Source organism: Mustelus asterias, chromosome 3, assembly GCF_964213995.1.
Source record: "Mustelus asterias chromosome 3, sMusAst1.hap1.1, whole genome shotgun sequence".
Lineage (NCBI taxonomy): Eukaryota > Metazoa > Chordata > Chondrichthyes > Carcharhiniformes > Triakidae > Mustelus > Mustelus asterias.
In genome coordinates this window covers 117,140,865-117,159,107 of record NC_135803.1, presented here as the reverse complement: position 1 = coordinate 117,159,107, position 18,243 = coordinate 117,140,865, and the positions used below count along the sequence as shown (strand labels likewise).

Sequence of the window (18,243 nt, the reverse complement as noted above, 5' to 3'; positions counted from 1 at the left end):
AAAGCAAGAGGCAGCAAGGACTGTTGAGAGCTGAGTCTGTTCCCCATGTTACAGCACATCAGAAAATTGTGAGAAGATAATCTTCATAGGATATTTGGTAATCAGGTTTTGTTTTTCAATTTTTCACTTAAAATACCAGCAAATGTGTATTTTTTAACCAGAATGGAAAATAGAAACATCAGCGTCACCTATTCTGCAGCATTTGTTCGATCCCAATGAACATTTCTTGTCAAAACCTATAACGACTCCTACTTTTAATTCCTCCAGACCAAGGATGGATGAATATGATTATTCACTTAATATAACTCTTGTGACCTTAACCACACCAGTTCCAGGCCTCAGGAATTGTTAACCAGTCAAAATATTAAATGAACCAACTTCCCATGGATTGGGGACTCTATTCAGGGCTTTTAGGTTCATACTGCCCATTGAAAAAAAATCAAGCCATGCTTTACTTCAGAATTACATAAAGAGTAAACAAGATTTCAATTTTCTCTCCTGAATACACTAAGGTAGGCCAGTCCTATCATGCCATTCAGACCAACATGACAACAGTATGATAGATGTACTAAAGTTGCTGTAATGTCTATTTCAGATGCAGTGATCTCTCTATATTGCTGCCAACTTACACAGATCAGCACACACCTGCCTTCAAGAAGATTCCTAAACCATTATGGTTATGTAACTTGGACAATCCTGAAGGCAATATGTCTGTACTAAGGCAATGTATGAGATCTAATTATATCAACATTGGATATATCTTCCATGTAAAGCTGGCTCACAGGCCAAGATGATTGGGTAGTGAGGGAAAGTTTCTAAGAATCCATTTTGGCAAATCTCTTAACCTCATAGGTTAAGTGAGCAACAAAAAAAATTGTATATACTTGTAAGGTGTTGGGCGTGGTTTCGTTGGCCTTATTAAGGTACTCAACAGTAAATATTTATTAACTACTGGAAACTATCTACATGGGGCCAGTAAAGATCTAAGCTAAGAGATGTTTTCATTTTTGTTTCTACACACGGATCTGTCCAACACTATACTGACCCACTTGAACGTATCCAAGGCCCAGATCAATGACAAAATTGAGGATTTAAAAAATATTCCTTTGACACATATGTGGGTGGCACAGTGACACAGTGGTTAGCACTGATGCCTCACAGCACCAGGGACCCAAATTCAATTCCAGCCTCGGGTGACTGGGTGGGTTGCCTCCGGGTGCCCCGGTGTCTGGTTCCGTGGATCTGCCATGCCAAATTGACTCTTAGTGTCAGGGGATAGGCAGGGTAAATACATGGAAATCAGGTACACGTCCATTACATCGCTGGCGAGGGGCAGCAAAAATCAGAAATCACAACCTCGCCGGTGAGATTCATGATTTCTGGGTTCTGCCGGATCTAAAGCCCTCTCCATCAGAGCCATGGACAGAAAGAGTGGTCTCAAGATCCCACCTGTAGAAAAGATAATCTACTTTATTGATGTTGGTTGTGGGATAAATATTGATCAGGACACAAGGACCTTTATTCTTTTTCAAATAGTGCAATAGTCATTTACCACCACCCAAGAGCACACTGTCTTAATTTAATGTCTCATCCAAAGAATAACATCCCTAACAGCATAGCATACCCTCAGTTCTATGCTGTCGTGTCAGCCTAGTTACTCAAGTGGGACTTGAACCCACAACCTTCTCACTCAGCAACAAAGTAGCTACCACTGATCCCAGGCTAACACCTTGGGAGCCCATCATGATTGCAGAAATGTCAGAACTTCCATTGCACTTTCTCTGGCTACTAGACCAGGAGTCAAACGTGCTAAGTCACTGCTACCATAGCTCTGATTGGAGTCCTGAACTCATTTCAGAGAGATTTCTGCGTGAATGAAGGTCAGTACCTGCAGTTCCCATGTCTTGTGCTTTTTTTTCATCCCCTTTCCAGAGTTCCTTTATTAAACAGAGAACACTCGGTTGCTAAGAGCATCTTCTCTTATTATAGGAGTGCACACAATCCAACATGCAACAATTATTACCATGTACACATTCTACTGTAGTACATAATGTGATTGACAATTTGTGCATTAACATTCTATGCACTAAGTATTATCTGAAGCAGATTAACCATAGCTTGTGGGCAATTCTACTGCCTAAGAGTCTTTAGAATTAGTATTAAGGCTCAAAGCACAGAAAACGATGAGCTACCTGGCATAGGATAAGAAAAACTTATTCCCTTGTGTTTTCTGCTGACTGATGCTACACTTGAATACAAAAGGCTACTGCTTAAGAACATAGTCTATCTTATTCATAACCTCCAATTTATTTCTAATTATACTAAGCTGAAGATAGGCTCTGGTATGATCAAGCACTCTTCATTTAAGGCAGATAGTCCTTTTGCATTAAACTACCCTTCAGTTTCTGAATAATATACTTCAATCACACCTTAGGAGAGTATCATACTTGAACAGCATGGTGTGATTATTTCCGCGCTGCTTTAAAAATGAATCATTCGGAATTGAGACTGCAGAACTGTCTTTCCTTATTGACCTTTCTCACCACTGAATCATTCCCCGCAACGGAAACTGTCCCCTCTGCTTTTACTGCTGAGAACAAAGGGATATTTGGAGTGAATTTCAGATATGCTTTAATTATTTCTGATGCAGTACCTCACATTCATCAATACGATGCAAGTTTAATTTCCTTTTATTTTAATTTTTTTTAAACAGTTGCAGCTTGTCACAGTACATTACATAAAGCATACACCATACATTGTTCGTCTTCAGCATTGATATAAATTTACCTCACTAGCAGCCAAGGGCAGTGAATGAGACTGCTTCTATTCACCAATCTCCAAAAAAACTGCAGTGTGTATTACTACTGGGTGAATGTTTTGAACATCATTTGGTATAGTGAGCATTTAAATGTATTTTCAGGTTATCACAAATATTTAATCGATAAAATTGTTATGATAAATAATCGGCCTAGATTTCAGGCATTGTAATGTACTTTGAAACATTGATCCAATTTATGGACAGTCAGCGCTTTCTTTCTGGATAGTATATAGACCTGGATATTACCTGGGAGATGAGGGCCGACCAATACCGCATAGGAGATCTGGAAGTATGTTCACCACATCTATCAAGTGGCATTTTTAACTCAGTCAGCTTATTATAATTGTATTTCTGGGTTTGCCACAGCAGCAGGCATGACCCACATGATGCAATCTCAATTCCAGGATTTAAAGTGCCAGGACAAAGATGCAGGTTGTGAAAGTTGGAGTTGTGAAAAAGGGAGGAAGATGTTTGTGGTGAACCATAGTTGGTTACCACTATGAGTACTGAACCATAGATGGTCAGCACTATGGGTACTTGTACATATGTTACTGTTGTCACTGTTGGGGTTAGGATTGGGCTATTCTACCTGTTGATATTGTTCTGTGGTACACTCCAGTTGGCTCCGCCTACCTGGAGAAGTATAAAGGTCACTGCACTGCCTGGTGACCCTTTAGTCTGGGATTGTATTGTATATAGTGTGCTCCATTCTTGTTAGTAATAAAAGCCTTTATTTCCCGGGTACAATCTAGCCTCCCGAGTGATTTAATCGCGCATCAATGTTAAAGAATGGTTTTGAAGCACTTTAAAGCTGCACCCTGGGTCATTGCATGATGCCTCAGTTCATACTCTGCTGAGGGCTGTGAGGAGCTGGCTGGGGATAATAGTCCCCAGCAACATCAAGAAGCAACTTGTTAAAAGCAAAATACTGCAGATGCTGGAATCAGAAACAAAAACAGAAAAAGCTGGAAAATCACAAAGTGATCAAACGGAATAGCTTGAGAAGGCAGAATGAGGGGTTCGTGTGATGTGCACAGCTGCATGTAAAGGAACATGCAACTGAACCCACCTTTCCTGACCTGGTTAGGTCATTAAACCACTTCTTGCATTATATTTGCACTATATCTAGGATTGTATCACTGGACAATACCTCTAATCACAGCTTCTTTGTTTCCACCACAAGTTGACAAAGGGTCATCCAGACTCAAAACGTTGGCCATATTCTCTCTCTCCCAGTGCTGGGGCTTATGTGGCAGGGCTTATGGGGGCAGGGCCCATGGGGGCGGGGCATGAAGGAGTGCCCAATCAGGGGGCCGCTCACTCTGCAATGGGATTGTGGCAGGGGAAGGGGGCCTATAGGGGGGGTGGGGCATGAAGGGGGGCTGATTGCGGGGGGTGGGGGGCTGCAGCCAAACTTTTGCCCACACATGTAATATAGCTCTATCCCCTTCCAGACTTTTTGGGTTGGATTTTCATAGTCCCGATTGGCAGGTGAGAGAGAAAATGGCCGACATCTGGCATTAACTGTGCATCCTACCTCCATTTCGACCCTCAGCAATTTTCACTTATGACTTGAAGGGGGTCAGCCACAAATCTGTCCCTCAACGAGCAGAAAGCTAATTGTGATTCTGAGGGGTGATAACAACTCGGGCCACTGCAGCAATAACTGGCTGTTTAAGGGCCGTAATTGGGGAAAAAGCAGGCAGGCTTTCCTCGGCCTTGCTTGGCCCACATAAAATTGCAGACAGGTTGGAGTTGGGTGGGGGTGGGGGCTTCAGGCTGTGGGTGGGAAGGAAAGCCACCTGTGGATATTTACAGATTTAACGCCTGCAAACCCACAGGTTTCTGCCCTTTGTAATTGCTTTTATTTAGGCTCAAAACACCACTGTTAAGCCCAAGTGTTTCACCCTTAAACTAAATGTGAAGGCTTCTTACGCTATGATCACTCTATGCTATGGGACCATTAATTAATCCTGTCTCATTATGCATCACAGATCTAAAATAGAATGCCCCCTGGTTTAAACATTGAACATTGGCATGAAGAAAGCCTCTGTGGTCTTGAAATTCCCTGAAATAACATAACCAGCATGTTCTGCTGAAATTTAGACCAGTTTCAATGTTGATCCTGCCAATTGTTATGTGCAGTAAAATATTAATTGGCTGATAACCACTGGGAATTAAAAATTGAAGTATTTGTTCCTTCTAGAACTGACTTGTTGATTAAACCCCAGGGAGATGATGTTTCATTAGAACTCCGCTGCATATCTGTTGCATCATTGGCATTAGAGTCATGGAAACCCCACGGGAATTGCAGCGGGCAGGGGAGAGGGCAGACCATGCAAAGGTCCATTGACCTTGGCTGGGATTTTCTGGTCTTGGGGTGAGCGTGGCTGGAAAATCCCGCCCGAGGAGTCAAGTTGCTGACAGGATTGTGAGCACAGATATACTGTGCGACATTTTGCAAACAATTATCATTTATGATTCAAGGAGGGTTCATTTCATTTTAGGGTGAGATTCATTTCCGACATCCACCATTTATGCAGTTTTAACAGATTTTATTTTTCCATGAAACAAAACTATACAATTTGTGCAAAATTTCAAATTAAATATTGGCTGTTGCTATTTGGATAGCTTCATAAACTCTCCAAATTATAAATTTATCTTTTATCGGTGCTAATATTTTATTAAAGCTTATGTTCACACAATTTGTTTTATACAGTGTTCCTCAGCAATATCATAAATGAGTCTGTGTAAATTATTCATTGTCGACAAATATAGCCATGAACATTCTGATGCTTAACTCTGCTGTTTCCAGCAGATCGAAAGTGACAGCATTGCTTTTTATTATTTCAGTAATAGAGCAGAACATTTAGGAGAATTGTTCTATAACTTCACACTTACAATCCGTGTACAGTAAGACCATCTGCTATTTCAATTTACTTGCCTTGGTGGTTTTGACCTTGTTGCCACTGCTGCAGGACCATCCTGAAAGGTCTGGAAGAACCTTGCATTCCTCACCTTCCAGACAAGGATTCATATGGCACCACCACTTCTGCATCACTACAGAGGCTAGAAAAGAATTGAAAGAAACCGATTCCAGATTACTGATGGGAGATTATGCATACAAACAGCATAAAATAAATGAAATGGCTTAGATTTCATTATTTCAGTATTAGACCGAACCTTGAACAGAATAGCTATTAAGTGTCATTTACTTCCTTGTCTGGCTGCTAAGGTCAATTTATTTTTATGACTGGACTTTTGAGCTCCATTTGGTTGGCTTATAGTTCTAACCAAGTTAAATGGGTCATATTTATAAGTAAGATTACCTGAGTTGCAACGGGTTCTCCAGTTACTAACTGTCAAATGAGAAGACTATCTTTGCAGAAAGACATTAATTTATATAATTTTCACCTCTTTGGTTTTAAATTTGCATCCTTGTCCCATTCTTTCATTTACTCTCTCGCAACTGCTTATCTCTGCAGCATCTTTATTCAGCTTTGAAGCTGTGATTCTCCAACCCCAACCTGAACAGCTCAGTGAGAGGAAGATATTTGCCCACAATGGAAAACCCCTCCCTGCTGCCACCAGTAGACAGTCTGGCTCATTGACTTAACGTCAGTAAACATATCGGCAAATGAGTCACAGTATCATCTTTTGCTGGGACATTGCTTGTAGAACTGTTACATAAATGTACAAGCATTTTTTTAGTTATAGTATATGCAGACATGGAAAATATTGAGGATGAGATAGGGACTGCTGCTGGGTAAAATATTGCAGTAGCTATCCTGCGTTTTATTTTTGTATGTCACTAAGAGTTATTTTTGCAGGTTACAGAAGTGAGAGAATTCCTGTGAGACATGGTTCATTCCATACGCCTTTTACCTAAGTGGATTCAATGCATCTAGTAATAATTGAGGAAGTATTGAACAGAAAGGGACACATTACTAAGTATTTTAACAGCAAAGGATTTGTTTAGTCTGGTGCCAAACCAAAGTGAAAGAGCCATTACCAGACCCCTTTAGAGTTCATCAGTGATAGTGTGTCAGATTTCACATGCATTAATTAAGTAATTATCCTTTCCCCCTTGTATAACCGTACTGATGGAAATAGAGCTTCACACTCACATAGTGGAAAATGAAACCTCACTGCTCGAAGGCATTACAAGAGGAAAGCATACTGTGTGATTACCAGTGTTTGTAGATTCTGTTACAATTTCTACCAATTAGCACTGTTCTTTGGATGCTAATAATTCAGTCCTAAAAAGGGGAACATTAACAGGGGGGGTTACATTTTGTGGTCTCCTTTCCATCCTTGTCCTAGAAATTTGAGCTCCTGTATTTCAAATTACTCTAATAGATGGGTTTTAACTCATCATGTGTTGAGAATATCTTCAACAATCCTAATGAATAGGTGGACCTTTAAATAAAGTTCCTAAAATAACAAACAGAAATCCCTTCTTTAAAGATTCTTTGGCTATTGAACCTATCCAATGCAGTCATAAGGTATTTCTCACATCTTCAGTTAGTCGGGCGGCATGGTGATATAGTGGTTAGCACTGCTGCCTCACAGCGCCAGGGACCCAAGTTCAATTCCAGCCTTGGGTGACTGCTTGTGTAGAGTTTGCACGTTCTCCCCATGTCTGCGTTGGTTTCCTCAAGGTGCTGCGGTTTCATCCCACACTCCAAAGATGTGCAGGTTAGGTGAATTGGCCATGCTAAATTGCCCCTTAGTGTCCCAAGATGTGTAGATTAGGTGGATTGGCAGGGTAAATATGTGGGGGTTACGGGGATAGGGCAGGGGGGAGAGCTTGGGTAAGATGTTCTGTTGAAGAGCTGGTGCAGACTCAATGGGCCGGAAGGCCTTCTTCTGCACTGCAGGGATTCTATGAATCCAGTAGTAGAACATGAAACAACATCCGATCTCACTTCATGTTATCAAGCAACTTTACTGAACAACAAATGAATAAGCATTGTGCAAAGAATACATACAATGCAATGGACAATATACGTAGATAGACTGAACTAGTTGCTTAAAAGGAAACTAATCTTCAAAGTCTAAGCTTAACTGTTATTTTAGTTAACCTGCATATACAGTGGATTGGGATGTACAGATATCAGATACGATAAAAAATAAATAGATTACAGGTGCTCAGTAGGTTGGCAATTCATAGTTAACAATTCTCCCAGCCCAAATGGATGCATCCTGAGGGAATAGAGAAGGAGATAACTGAAACCCTGACCAAGATCTTTCAATGCTCCTTGGTTATGGAAGTGGTGCTAGAGGACGTGGGGATTGCAAATGTAAATCCCTAGTCAATAAAGGGGAGATGTGAAAACCTGGTAGGTTAATGGTGGGAAAACTACTAGCAACCTGATTGAGCTTTTGATAAAGTAACAAAGGGGATTAATAAATTAGCGTCGTAGATGTTGTACATATGGATTTTTAATGGGCATTTGATAAAGTATCACACAGCAGGCCAGTTTGGAAAATAGAGGCCCATGGTAATAAAGTAGTTTGATATATAATCAGCTAATAGGAAACGAAGAGTGGCAGTGAGTGAATGAATGATTTTCTGTCTGGATAGAAGGAGGCAGAGGAATCTCCTAAGGGTTGGTATGGACCATTCCTTTTCTTGTTAGTCCTAGACTCAGGTATTGGGAGTATGATTTCAAAGTTCAAGAATGATACAAAATTTGGCATTGTGGCAAATAGTTGGCAGACCTGAAGAAGATATGGACTGTTGAAATAGGCATGTACAATTTAATACAGATAAGTATGAAGTGATGCACTTTGGGAGAAAACAGAGAAAGATTGGATAATCTAAATGGTGCCATTTTGAACAAGGTGTAAAAACATTGGGAGCTGGAATTGCATATTCACAAATACTTGAAGTTGGCAGGGCAAATTAATGAGACAGTTAGGAGTGCATATGGGCCACTTAGCTTTGTAAATAGAGGCATTGATGCTAAATCTTTACAAATCACTCACCTAGAGTATTGTATTCAAATCTGGGCACTATACTAAAAGAAGGATTTCAAGACCTTCTTAACAGTACAAACAGCATAATTTATCAAGGGCGAAGGACTTCAGTTATGTTGAGAGATTGGGATTGTTCTCCTTACCAGCAGAGAAAGTTAAGAGGGGTGTAATAAAGCAAATAGGGAAACTATTTCTTCTGGCAAGTGGGTCAATAACGAGAGGCCGCAGATTTAAAATAATTTGCAAGGGAACGAGTGAGGAAATTAGGAGAATTATTCTTTCATAGTCTGGAAAGCCCTGCCTGAAAGGGTGGTGCAATCAGATTACATATGAACTTGCATATGTAATTAAAGAGGACTAATGTGCAGGGTAATAGTGAGGCTGTGGGATTAAATGAGACAGATCTTTCAAAGACCCAGCACAGGCCTGACAGACAAATAGACCTCTGACTGTGCTGTAAAATTCCATGATTTAGGAATAGGATCATCATAACCCACTACAGGAATCTGATGATCTGTTTAGAAGGAGTTTACAGTCAGACACACGTCAGTGATTGAATTACATGCCACTGTTAATATTTGAATGTTAATATGTGCATTGTTCCTCCTTCAAGCTTTCTACCTTGGAGAATCTCAAAGTTTCACAAGTGTGGCCAAGGATATCATCTTTTAATATAACTCAATGGTGAAAAAATTACACATGCAAAAGGATATAGATCAACTCCATCCTCTAATCTGTTCACAGTCTTGGACTGGACCTAACTGTTTTTAACCTTGGCATCCTGTTTGCTTTTAAGTTGAACTTCTGACTCCATAGCCTCTCCATCACCAAAGCCACTGACATACACCTTCGTAATAACACCCATCCCTGCCCCTATTCCATTCACTGCAGAAACTCTCATCTATGATTTTTTGCCTTCAGGCTCCAATTCTGCTCAACCAAGCTTCCATCCTGTGTAAAATTGATCTATTCTACTGTCCACATATTAACTCACACTGCACCCTGTTCACTGACCTACATTTCCTTCCAATCCCTCAATGCCTTAAATTTAAAAGGCTCATCCTGGAGTTCTGCTTCTAGTGGCACTACGCAGACATGTCAATTCATTGGGGCAGGTAGCGACATGAGCTTTCGCATGCAAGGCCCAGATAACATTCTCCTATTAGATCTATCTCCAGGGAATCAATCAAGCTTTTGGTCGTCCGTCCACTATCTCTTCATGTGATTCAGTGTCTAATTTTCTCTGATAATGCTTCTGAAGAGCCTTGAAACATTTTGCTGCATTGATCAATGAAAGTCATGCATTGGATGAGGCACAAAACACAAAGTTGCCGGCCAAGTCCAAGGTAAAACTGGATTTGACAATGTGAAGCACAGGATCAACAGAGTCCCTTCCTAGCTCTCGAGCCCTGGCAATTCTGGGACTCCACTTTAATAAGAATGCTGAATAAGCATCACACTTTTTGAGGACCATTAGGAGGACCTAGGACAAATAGTAGGGATAATGATAATTTCCAGTGACATTCTCAGTAGGTTCACTGTTGCAGCAGCAACATAATCCTTGTGGAAACATCACAATACAACACACTGGGCCCAATTTTACCATTTTGATTCTGAGTGCTGAATCTGGGAGTAATCCAGATCCGACTTGGAAACCTGTTCTCAGGCGCCCCCATACGCACTCTGCCTGAAAAAAAAGCAGCGATTCTGAATCGTGCTGCAGAAGCCTGTGGGCGGGGCTTATCGCACCCGAAACATTGCTGCTCCAATCGGGGCCTTCAACTGCACATGCGCAGTAAAAAAAAATAGAAAAGCACTCCCCTGCCACATCGCTTCCAGGCCGGATAATGCCTCCTTCCTGGCCCCCACAGACATTGTCCCACCCCCACAACATAACTGTCCCCTTTATCCACCCATCTCCCCGCTACCCAGACCGATCGGGGCCCCCTGCTCCACTTCCCCCCCACCAATCGCAGGCAGAGTAGCAGCAGAACCTCCCCCTACCCCCGCCACCAGAGAACGATCTGGCCCACCTTCCTCCTCCTCCCCCCCCCTCACCAGAAATCCATCTGACCCGCCTCCCTCCTCCTCCCCCCCCACCACCAAAGAGCGATCTGACCTGCCTCCCTCCCCCCCAGCAGAGAACGATCTGGCCTCCCTCCTTTTCCACCCCACCCCCCACCAGAGAACGGTCTGGCCCACCTCCCCCCCCCCACCCCCCACCAGAGAACGGTCTGGCCCACCTCCCTCCCCCCCACCACCGATTTGAGTTAGAGAGCCACTGGAAGCTCTGAACATATGTCCTCAAAAGCTGGAGCGCCCGAAACAGACTTTTGCGGACCATGTCTGTTTTGCGCCAAATCTAGACAGGTGAACTCAGTGGTAAAGGGGGAAATGCTGATAAGTTTGGGCACCCAGCCCATTAAGTGAATTTAAATGCATGCAAATGCATTTAAATTGACGTCACACCTGTTTCGGATGAGGTGCCAATCGCGGCCATTTTAGCCGCTTGGTAAAGGGGGAACGGGCATGGAGACGGGCGCGGATCGCACTACCCGCCTCACGCCCAACTTTACCAAGTTTTTGCACCCGAAAACAGGCGCAGCTTGTTGGTAAAATCGGGCCCACCAAGTCAAAGTATCGATGTGCACAACAATTAAGCACAATGAAGTCACTATATCAAGAATTTGTAGATGCTCATTTACTAAACCATGACAGGCAGACTGCATGTGCATAGCCTACTGGGATGAGATTTTAAAAATATATTTATTAATTTATGGGATGTGGATGTCGCTGGCTAGACCAACATTTATTGCGCATCCCTAATTGCCCTTGAGAAGATGGTGGTGAGCTACCTTCTTGAACTGCTGCAGTCCCTGAGATATAGGTACGCCCACAGTGCTGTTAGGGAGCAAGTTCCAGGATTTTTATCCAGCGACACTGAAGGAATGGCGATATATTTCCAAGTCAGAATGGCGAGTGGCTTGGAGGAGACATTCTAGGTGGCGGCGTTCCCAGGTATCTGCTGCCCTTGTCCTTCTAGATGGTCTAGTGGTCATAGGTTTGGGAGGTGCTGGTTAAGAAACCTTGGTGAGTTCCTGCAGTGCATCTTGTAGATGGTACACATGACTGCCACTGTTAGTCAGTGGTGGAAGGATTGAATGTTTGCGGAAGCAGTCGCAATCAAGCAGGCTGCTCTGTCCTGGATGATGTCAATCTTCTTGAATGTTGTTGGAGCTGCACTCATCCAGGCAAGTGGAGAATATTCCATTACACTCCTGACTTGTGCCTTGTAGACAGTGGACAGGCTTTGAGGACTCAGAAGGTAAGTTACTCGCTGCAGAATCCCTAGTCTTTGCCCTCCTCTGATAGCCACGGTATTTATATGGCTAGTCCAGTTCAGTTTCTGGTCAATGGTAACCTCCAGAATGTTAATAGTGTGATATTCAGTGATGGTAATGCCATCAAATTTCAAGGGGCGATGGTTGGAGATGGTCATTGCCTGGCAATTGAATGGCACGAATGTTACTTGTCAGTCCAAATATGGATATTATTCAGGTCTTGCTGCATTTAGACATGGACTGCTTCAGTATCTGAAGAGTTACCTTGGAATAGATTCACCTTGGTTGAACTCTGTAACTGGGATGTTCCTGGTGAGACAGGCAAATGTCCATTAACTTCAGCAGGACTGGAAGATTCCGCTGGCGGGACGGGTTAAAATTGAATATAATTCTGGCAGAGTGCAGGCCAATTTCCCCAGCCTCTTCCTGAAATTTATCAGCAGCATTCAATCACATCTATTTTGCATTCTTCAAACCTATAAAACTGTCTCCTAGAATATTTCAAAAGGTGACAGATTCACTTTCAATCCCACCGTGCAGTGAATCTGAAGTTCCATTGAAAAATAATGATGTGAAACAATAAAAAGAACTGACCTTATCAAACTTTTACTGTACAATGCCATAAGCAATTATATTTTGGTAAGTGTAACATGATAAGTCAGATCATTTCCCAAACTTTTTGTTTTACCTGCAAAGTTTCAAACATGATGATAACTTATTATATGAATTTTAAAAATAGACATGTTCTTGGTTAGGATTCAAGCCAGATCTTTAAAGGCCAAACCATCTTCACTGTGCTTCAACAATGCTCTTCCCTTCATCATAAGATGAGAAACGGGAAAGTCTGCTGATGTATGCACAGTGTGCTGTTCCATTCACAATGTCACATATACTGAAGCAGTTCAGTATCTCCACAGATGCTGTCTGACCTGTTGACTATTTCTAACATTTTCAGCTTTTTATTTGACATCAACATATATATTTTCTGTTTCCAGTAGGGTCGGCAAGGTCAGCACAGTGGTTAGCACTGCTGCCTCACAGTGCCAGAGACCCGGGTTCGATTCCCGGCTTGGGTCACTGTGTCTGTGCGGAGTCTGCACGTTCTCCCCGTGTCTGCGTGAGTTTCCTCCATGTGCTCTGGTTTCCGCCCACAGTCCGAAAGATGTGTTGGTTAGGTGCACTGGCCGTGCTAAATTCTCCCTCAGTGTATCCGAATAGGCGCCAGAGTGAGGCGACTGGGGAATTTTCACAGTAAATTCATTGCAGTGTTAATGTAAGCCTACTTGCGACACTAATAAATAAACTTTACTGATGCTACAGAAACAAGAACATCGCTACATTTGCTTCAACTGTGCAAGGAATAGAGGGATATGGACCAAGGTCAAGTAGAACAGTTTAGTTTAATTTGGCATCATGTTAGGGCCAATGGGCCTGTTCCTGTTCTATGTTCTAACTCAACAGGGAGAAGAACTTGCCTCCAGGCCTCACAAGAAAATTGGCTTCCCTATGCTCCCACACCAATCCCTCCGCCCATCCGCAACAAACAACTCCACTCTGACTGGAATTCTCCTCCAGGAGTCAATCTTCTGCCTGAGCAGTGCTTCTCGGTTCTCAGTCCTGGCCTCCTAATGTCCAATCTTAATAGTTGGGCAACCACCACTCACCAACGTCCTGGCTGTTTTGGTAGGAAATTGGCAAGAGGTATGTTCATGAAAGCTGGCTGTTGAAATTTTCTGGGCCTTGAAGTCGCTTCTCCTGGTGGAGCCAATCCTTCACCTTACCACATTTCTACCCATGAAATGTTCTAAAATATGACACCAAATTTAAGTTATTCCCTTATATCCTCTTATTTTCCTTGGGACTGATCACACATATCCACGATTCTCCAGAAATCTGAATTTATGTTCCTGGCAATTATTAATTCCACGTCAAATCTAATTGGTTAATAATGGGCAAGATTCTCCAGCCATTCATACTGGCAGGATTATCCGGTCTCGCTGCAGTGAATGGAGACTTGGCTGAGCGCCAAATTCTCCATCCTTGCTGGCAGCAGTGGCGGGGCGCGAACAGCCAGAGACTTCCAGCCTGTATCTTTTGTAACTGAATTTACCTTTGATTATCACAAACAGTAATCAAATAAAATTGTTTGGTTGAGAATGTACAATAAAACATATTAGCTAAACTTAAAACAATGTTGAAAAGCTAATTTTATAATTTTAATTTCCATTAACTATGAATCAAAGACCTTGGTTTAAATGTGTGAAATGCCACGTGCAATTTTCATACTATACATCGGTCCTATCTTATAACCACTGTAAAAATGACTCCCTGTATGAGTTAATGCAAAAATTGACAAGAGTTTGAAATAAACCTGAAGAACTGTCGAATTCAAACATACAGCATACTTAGATCGTACTCCAGGGAAAGTTTCCTGTTTGTTGTTTATGCCAAAATTGTAAACATACTCTTTTTAAATGCATTGATGTTTTGCTACAAATAGCAAAAGTGAAAATCTTTTGATGCTGTAAATTTATTCATGGAAACTTTCTCTCTCCCTGATAGACAGAAAAGGAGACAGACAGCAGTAAAAACAGAGAGCTAATGTATTTCCGGCTGGTTCTCTATTTAAACTCATCGGTTTTAGCTGTGAATGAGCATTAATCCAAAGGCTGCCTCGTGATATTACTGTCCAATTAGTTCAAATCGGTTTATTTTGTGCTTCACTTACTTTGAAATCATAGAAATCATCATAGAAACTCTACAGTGCAGAAGGGGCCATTCAGCCCATCGAGTCTGCAGTGACAATAATCCCACTCAAGCCCTATTCCTGTAACCCCACATATTTATCCTGCTAATCCCTCTAACATCCACATCCCAGGACACAAAGGGGCAATTTAACATGGCCAATCCACCTAACCCGCACATCTTTGGATTGTGGGAGGAAACCAGAGCACCCGGTGGAAACCCATGAAGACACAGGGAGAATGTGCAAACTCCAAACAGTCAGTGACCCAAGCCAGGAATTGAACCCAGGTCCCAGGAGCTGTGAGGCAGCAGTGCTAACCAGTGTGCCACTATGCCGCTTGATTTCACACCCATTATCTTTTAACTCAAAGGGTAAGCAGGCAATCTTGTCCGAGCCCTGGTCAATGCTATTGCATAACCTGCAAGAAAGGAGCAATCCAGAGCTGCCTGGAATTAAACACCTGACAAATTCTTCTTCTGGTGAGTTGCAGCTTTGTGACTGAATCAAACTGGTTTATTGCCAGTTATGGTATATTGCCTCCATGGATCATTGCATGAGGATGGGGACATCCTCTGTCAGTCCACAAAGAACTTAAGTCAAATAATCAAAGTAGAGGGTGCTTATCAGCTGCATAGACAGGAAGACAAATAAGTGGGTTACATCAAGAGTAGAAGCCCTGGAATCAAAAGGGTTAAGTACAGTTAGAGAGAGAAAGATAGCCAAGTACGGACATTGTCCAGCCAATAATTTAAGGAGAAATTGTACGTAAAACCTCAGAAGAAGAAGAAGAAAAATCAGATGGGTGTGTAACATTGAGACATGGATGAAAGGGAGGCACGGTAGCACAGTAGCACAGTGGTTAGCACTGCTGCTTCACAGCTCCAGGGTCCCGGGTTCGATTCCCGGCTCGGGTCACTGTCTGTGTGGAGTTTGCACATTCTCCTCGTGTCAGCGTGGGTTTCCTCCGGGTGCTCCGGTTTCCTCCCACAGTCCAAAGATGTGCGGGTTATGTTGATTGGCCATGTTAAATTGCCCCTTAGTGTCCTGGGATGCGTAGGTTAGAGGGATTAGCGGGTAAATATGTGGGGGTAGGGCCTGGGTGGGATTGTGGTCGGTGCAGACTCGATGGGCCGAATGGCCTCCTTCTGCACTGTAGGGTTTCTATGATTTCTAAGATGATAGCCACACTGAGGTTATGGCGACGTGAACAAATGAGATGTTCAGAAAATATTTATGAGGAGGCAGGGAGGGATTGGCAGGTGGACAGCAAGCATGGGGGCATCGGGGGAGGTGAAAATGGGCCAATGAGTGCGAGTGTTGGAATCCCGGGGCTGACAAGCCTTTATCATCAGAATCAATCATTGAGCTGAATGGAGAAGACGCATTTTGAAGCACTCTATACATAGTTTGAGTTAGTTAATAAATTGTTGTTGTTAACTTGGTAGTCGCCAATCAAAATGATTATCACATTGGTGTCAAGGAAAATGAAAGCACCTAAAATCACAGTAAAAAGTACGAAGGAAATTTCGTTTGAAATGGCCCAACATAAATCATCTCGGTCCAAAGTGCAAAGAGGAAATCAGCAACATGCTTATCTAAGGCAAATTAGAGACATTTGATGCAAATTCTGAAGACTGAGTACAGTATGTGGAGCATTTGCAATATTTTATCCAGGCTAATGAATAGAGGGGGAAGATAAGAAGAAGGTTATATTGCTTACTGCATATGAAACCTAAACATATAATTTGATCAGAAGTTTAACATTCCTGGATGCTCCTGATAACAAAACTTTTGCTGAGCGAGTGGACTAAATTAAGGGGCATTATCATGTCCTTCGAAATGTTGCAAAGGTACAAATTCAATTCAATTGGGAGAGCCCCAGGAGAGCCAATAGCAGCCTTTGCAGCAAGATTAAGACAAATAGTGGAGAAATGAGAGTTTGGGTCAGCCCTCAATGACATGCTGCGAGAAAGATTAGTGCATTATGTAAATAATATTGCAATACAGAAGATGTAGAGTCAGAAATAACCCTAAAAACGGCAGTGGAATTGGCTGTAACAATGGAAAGTGCAGAGAAGGGCACCCTACAGCTGCAAAGTGTGAAGAACGGTGCAATCCATCAGGTTTGGCAGGAAGCTGCTAGCATCAGTGGCACCAAGAGTGAGGACACTGGTTTAAGTAAAGAGAGAAGCATTGAAGCAGAAAGAATTCAAGAGTATAGCAAGCACAGTTAACAGCCTAGGAGTAGCAATCCATCAGGTTTGGCAGGAAGCTGCTAGCATCAGTGGCACCAAGAGTGAGGACACTGGTTTAAGTAAAGAGAGAAGCATTGAAGCAGAAAGAATTCAAGAGTATAGCAAGCACAGTTAACAGCCTAGGAGTAATGCAGAGTTCTACCGCTGCAGAAGGGGGAATCACTCCCAAGAGAACTGCTAATTAAGAGAAGCAGAATACTTTGCATGTGGGAGAAGAGACCACGTAAAGCACATGTGCAGAAGCAAGCAGGGCCTGTGTGGTGAACCATCGTTGGTTCCCACTAGGTAGTACTGAGCCATGGTCTGGCCAGTACTACGAGTATGTATATATGTTGCTGTTGGGGTTAGGGATGGGTTGTTCTACTTGTTGCTGTTGGGGTTAGGGTTGGGCTGTTACACCTGTATTATAGTTATTATGGTACATCCCAGTCAGGCTCCGCCTCCTGGGAGAGGTATAAAGGTCACTGCTCTGTCTGGGACCCCTCAGTCTGGGATCGTGTACTATACATGGTAGCTTCGTTGTAATAGTAAATAAAAGCCTTTATTTCCTTGAGCATCTCAAGCCTCGTGTGTGATAACGCGCATCAGCCTGCCTAGTACAAGCAGGGTAAATAATCTAGCCCCAATACACAATATGGAGAGTCGTCCAGAAGGAGAATCAAACATTTTGTCAATAAATAACATAAAGATGGGCAAGGTAGCCCCAATTACAGTGGCATTATTGGTGAATGGCCACCCACTGAAGATGGAGGCGTACACTACAGCCTCAGCTATGGTCATTGGAGAACAAGCATTTTGGTATCTCCAAGGGGGGGTTCAACCCCTGAGATTGAAAATCACCACAGTCAAGTTACCCATATACACTGGTGAGACTGTTCAAATTGTAGGAATGCCCATGGCTCCTGTAAGCTATGGACATAAGTCTGCTCAGCTACTATTGATTGTGGTTTCAGGCCAAGGACCATAACTGGGGCGTAACTGGCTCCAGGAGATCAAATTAAACTGCCTGGAATTTTTTAAGTAAATGAGAGGGGCCTACATGAGGTCCTCATGCCAAGGAATATTTCAAGAAGAGTTGGAGAAGATCAAGTATTCAAAGGG

At 42.6% G+C, this 18,243-nt stretch overlaps 1 protein-coding gene across 1 annotated transcript in view; it reads right to left on the bottom strand.

Annotated features, from left to right (window-relative positions):
* Nucleotides 1-5,744: 5,744 nt before the first annotated feature.
* tafa4b (TAFA chemokine like family member 4b) overlaps nt 5,745-18,243 on the bottom strand; it is a 140,212-nt gene continuing 127,713 nt past the window's right edge. Inside the window, exon 3 of the mRNA XM_078203693.1 lies at nt 5,745-5,887. Within this exon, the coding sequence (XP_078059819.1) occupies nt 5,745-5,887 (143 nt within the window). The remainder of the gene's footprint in view (nt 5,888-18,243) is intronic.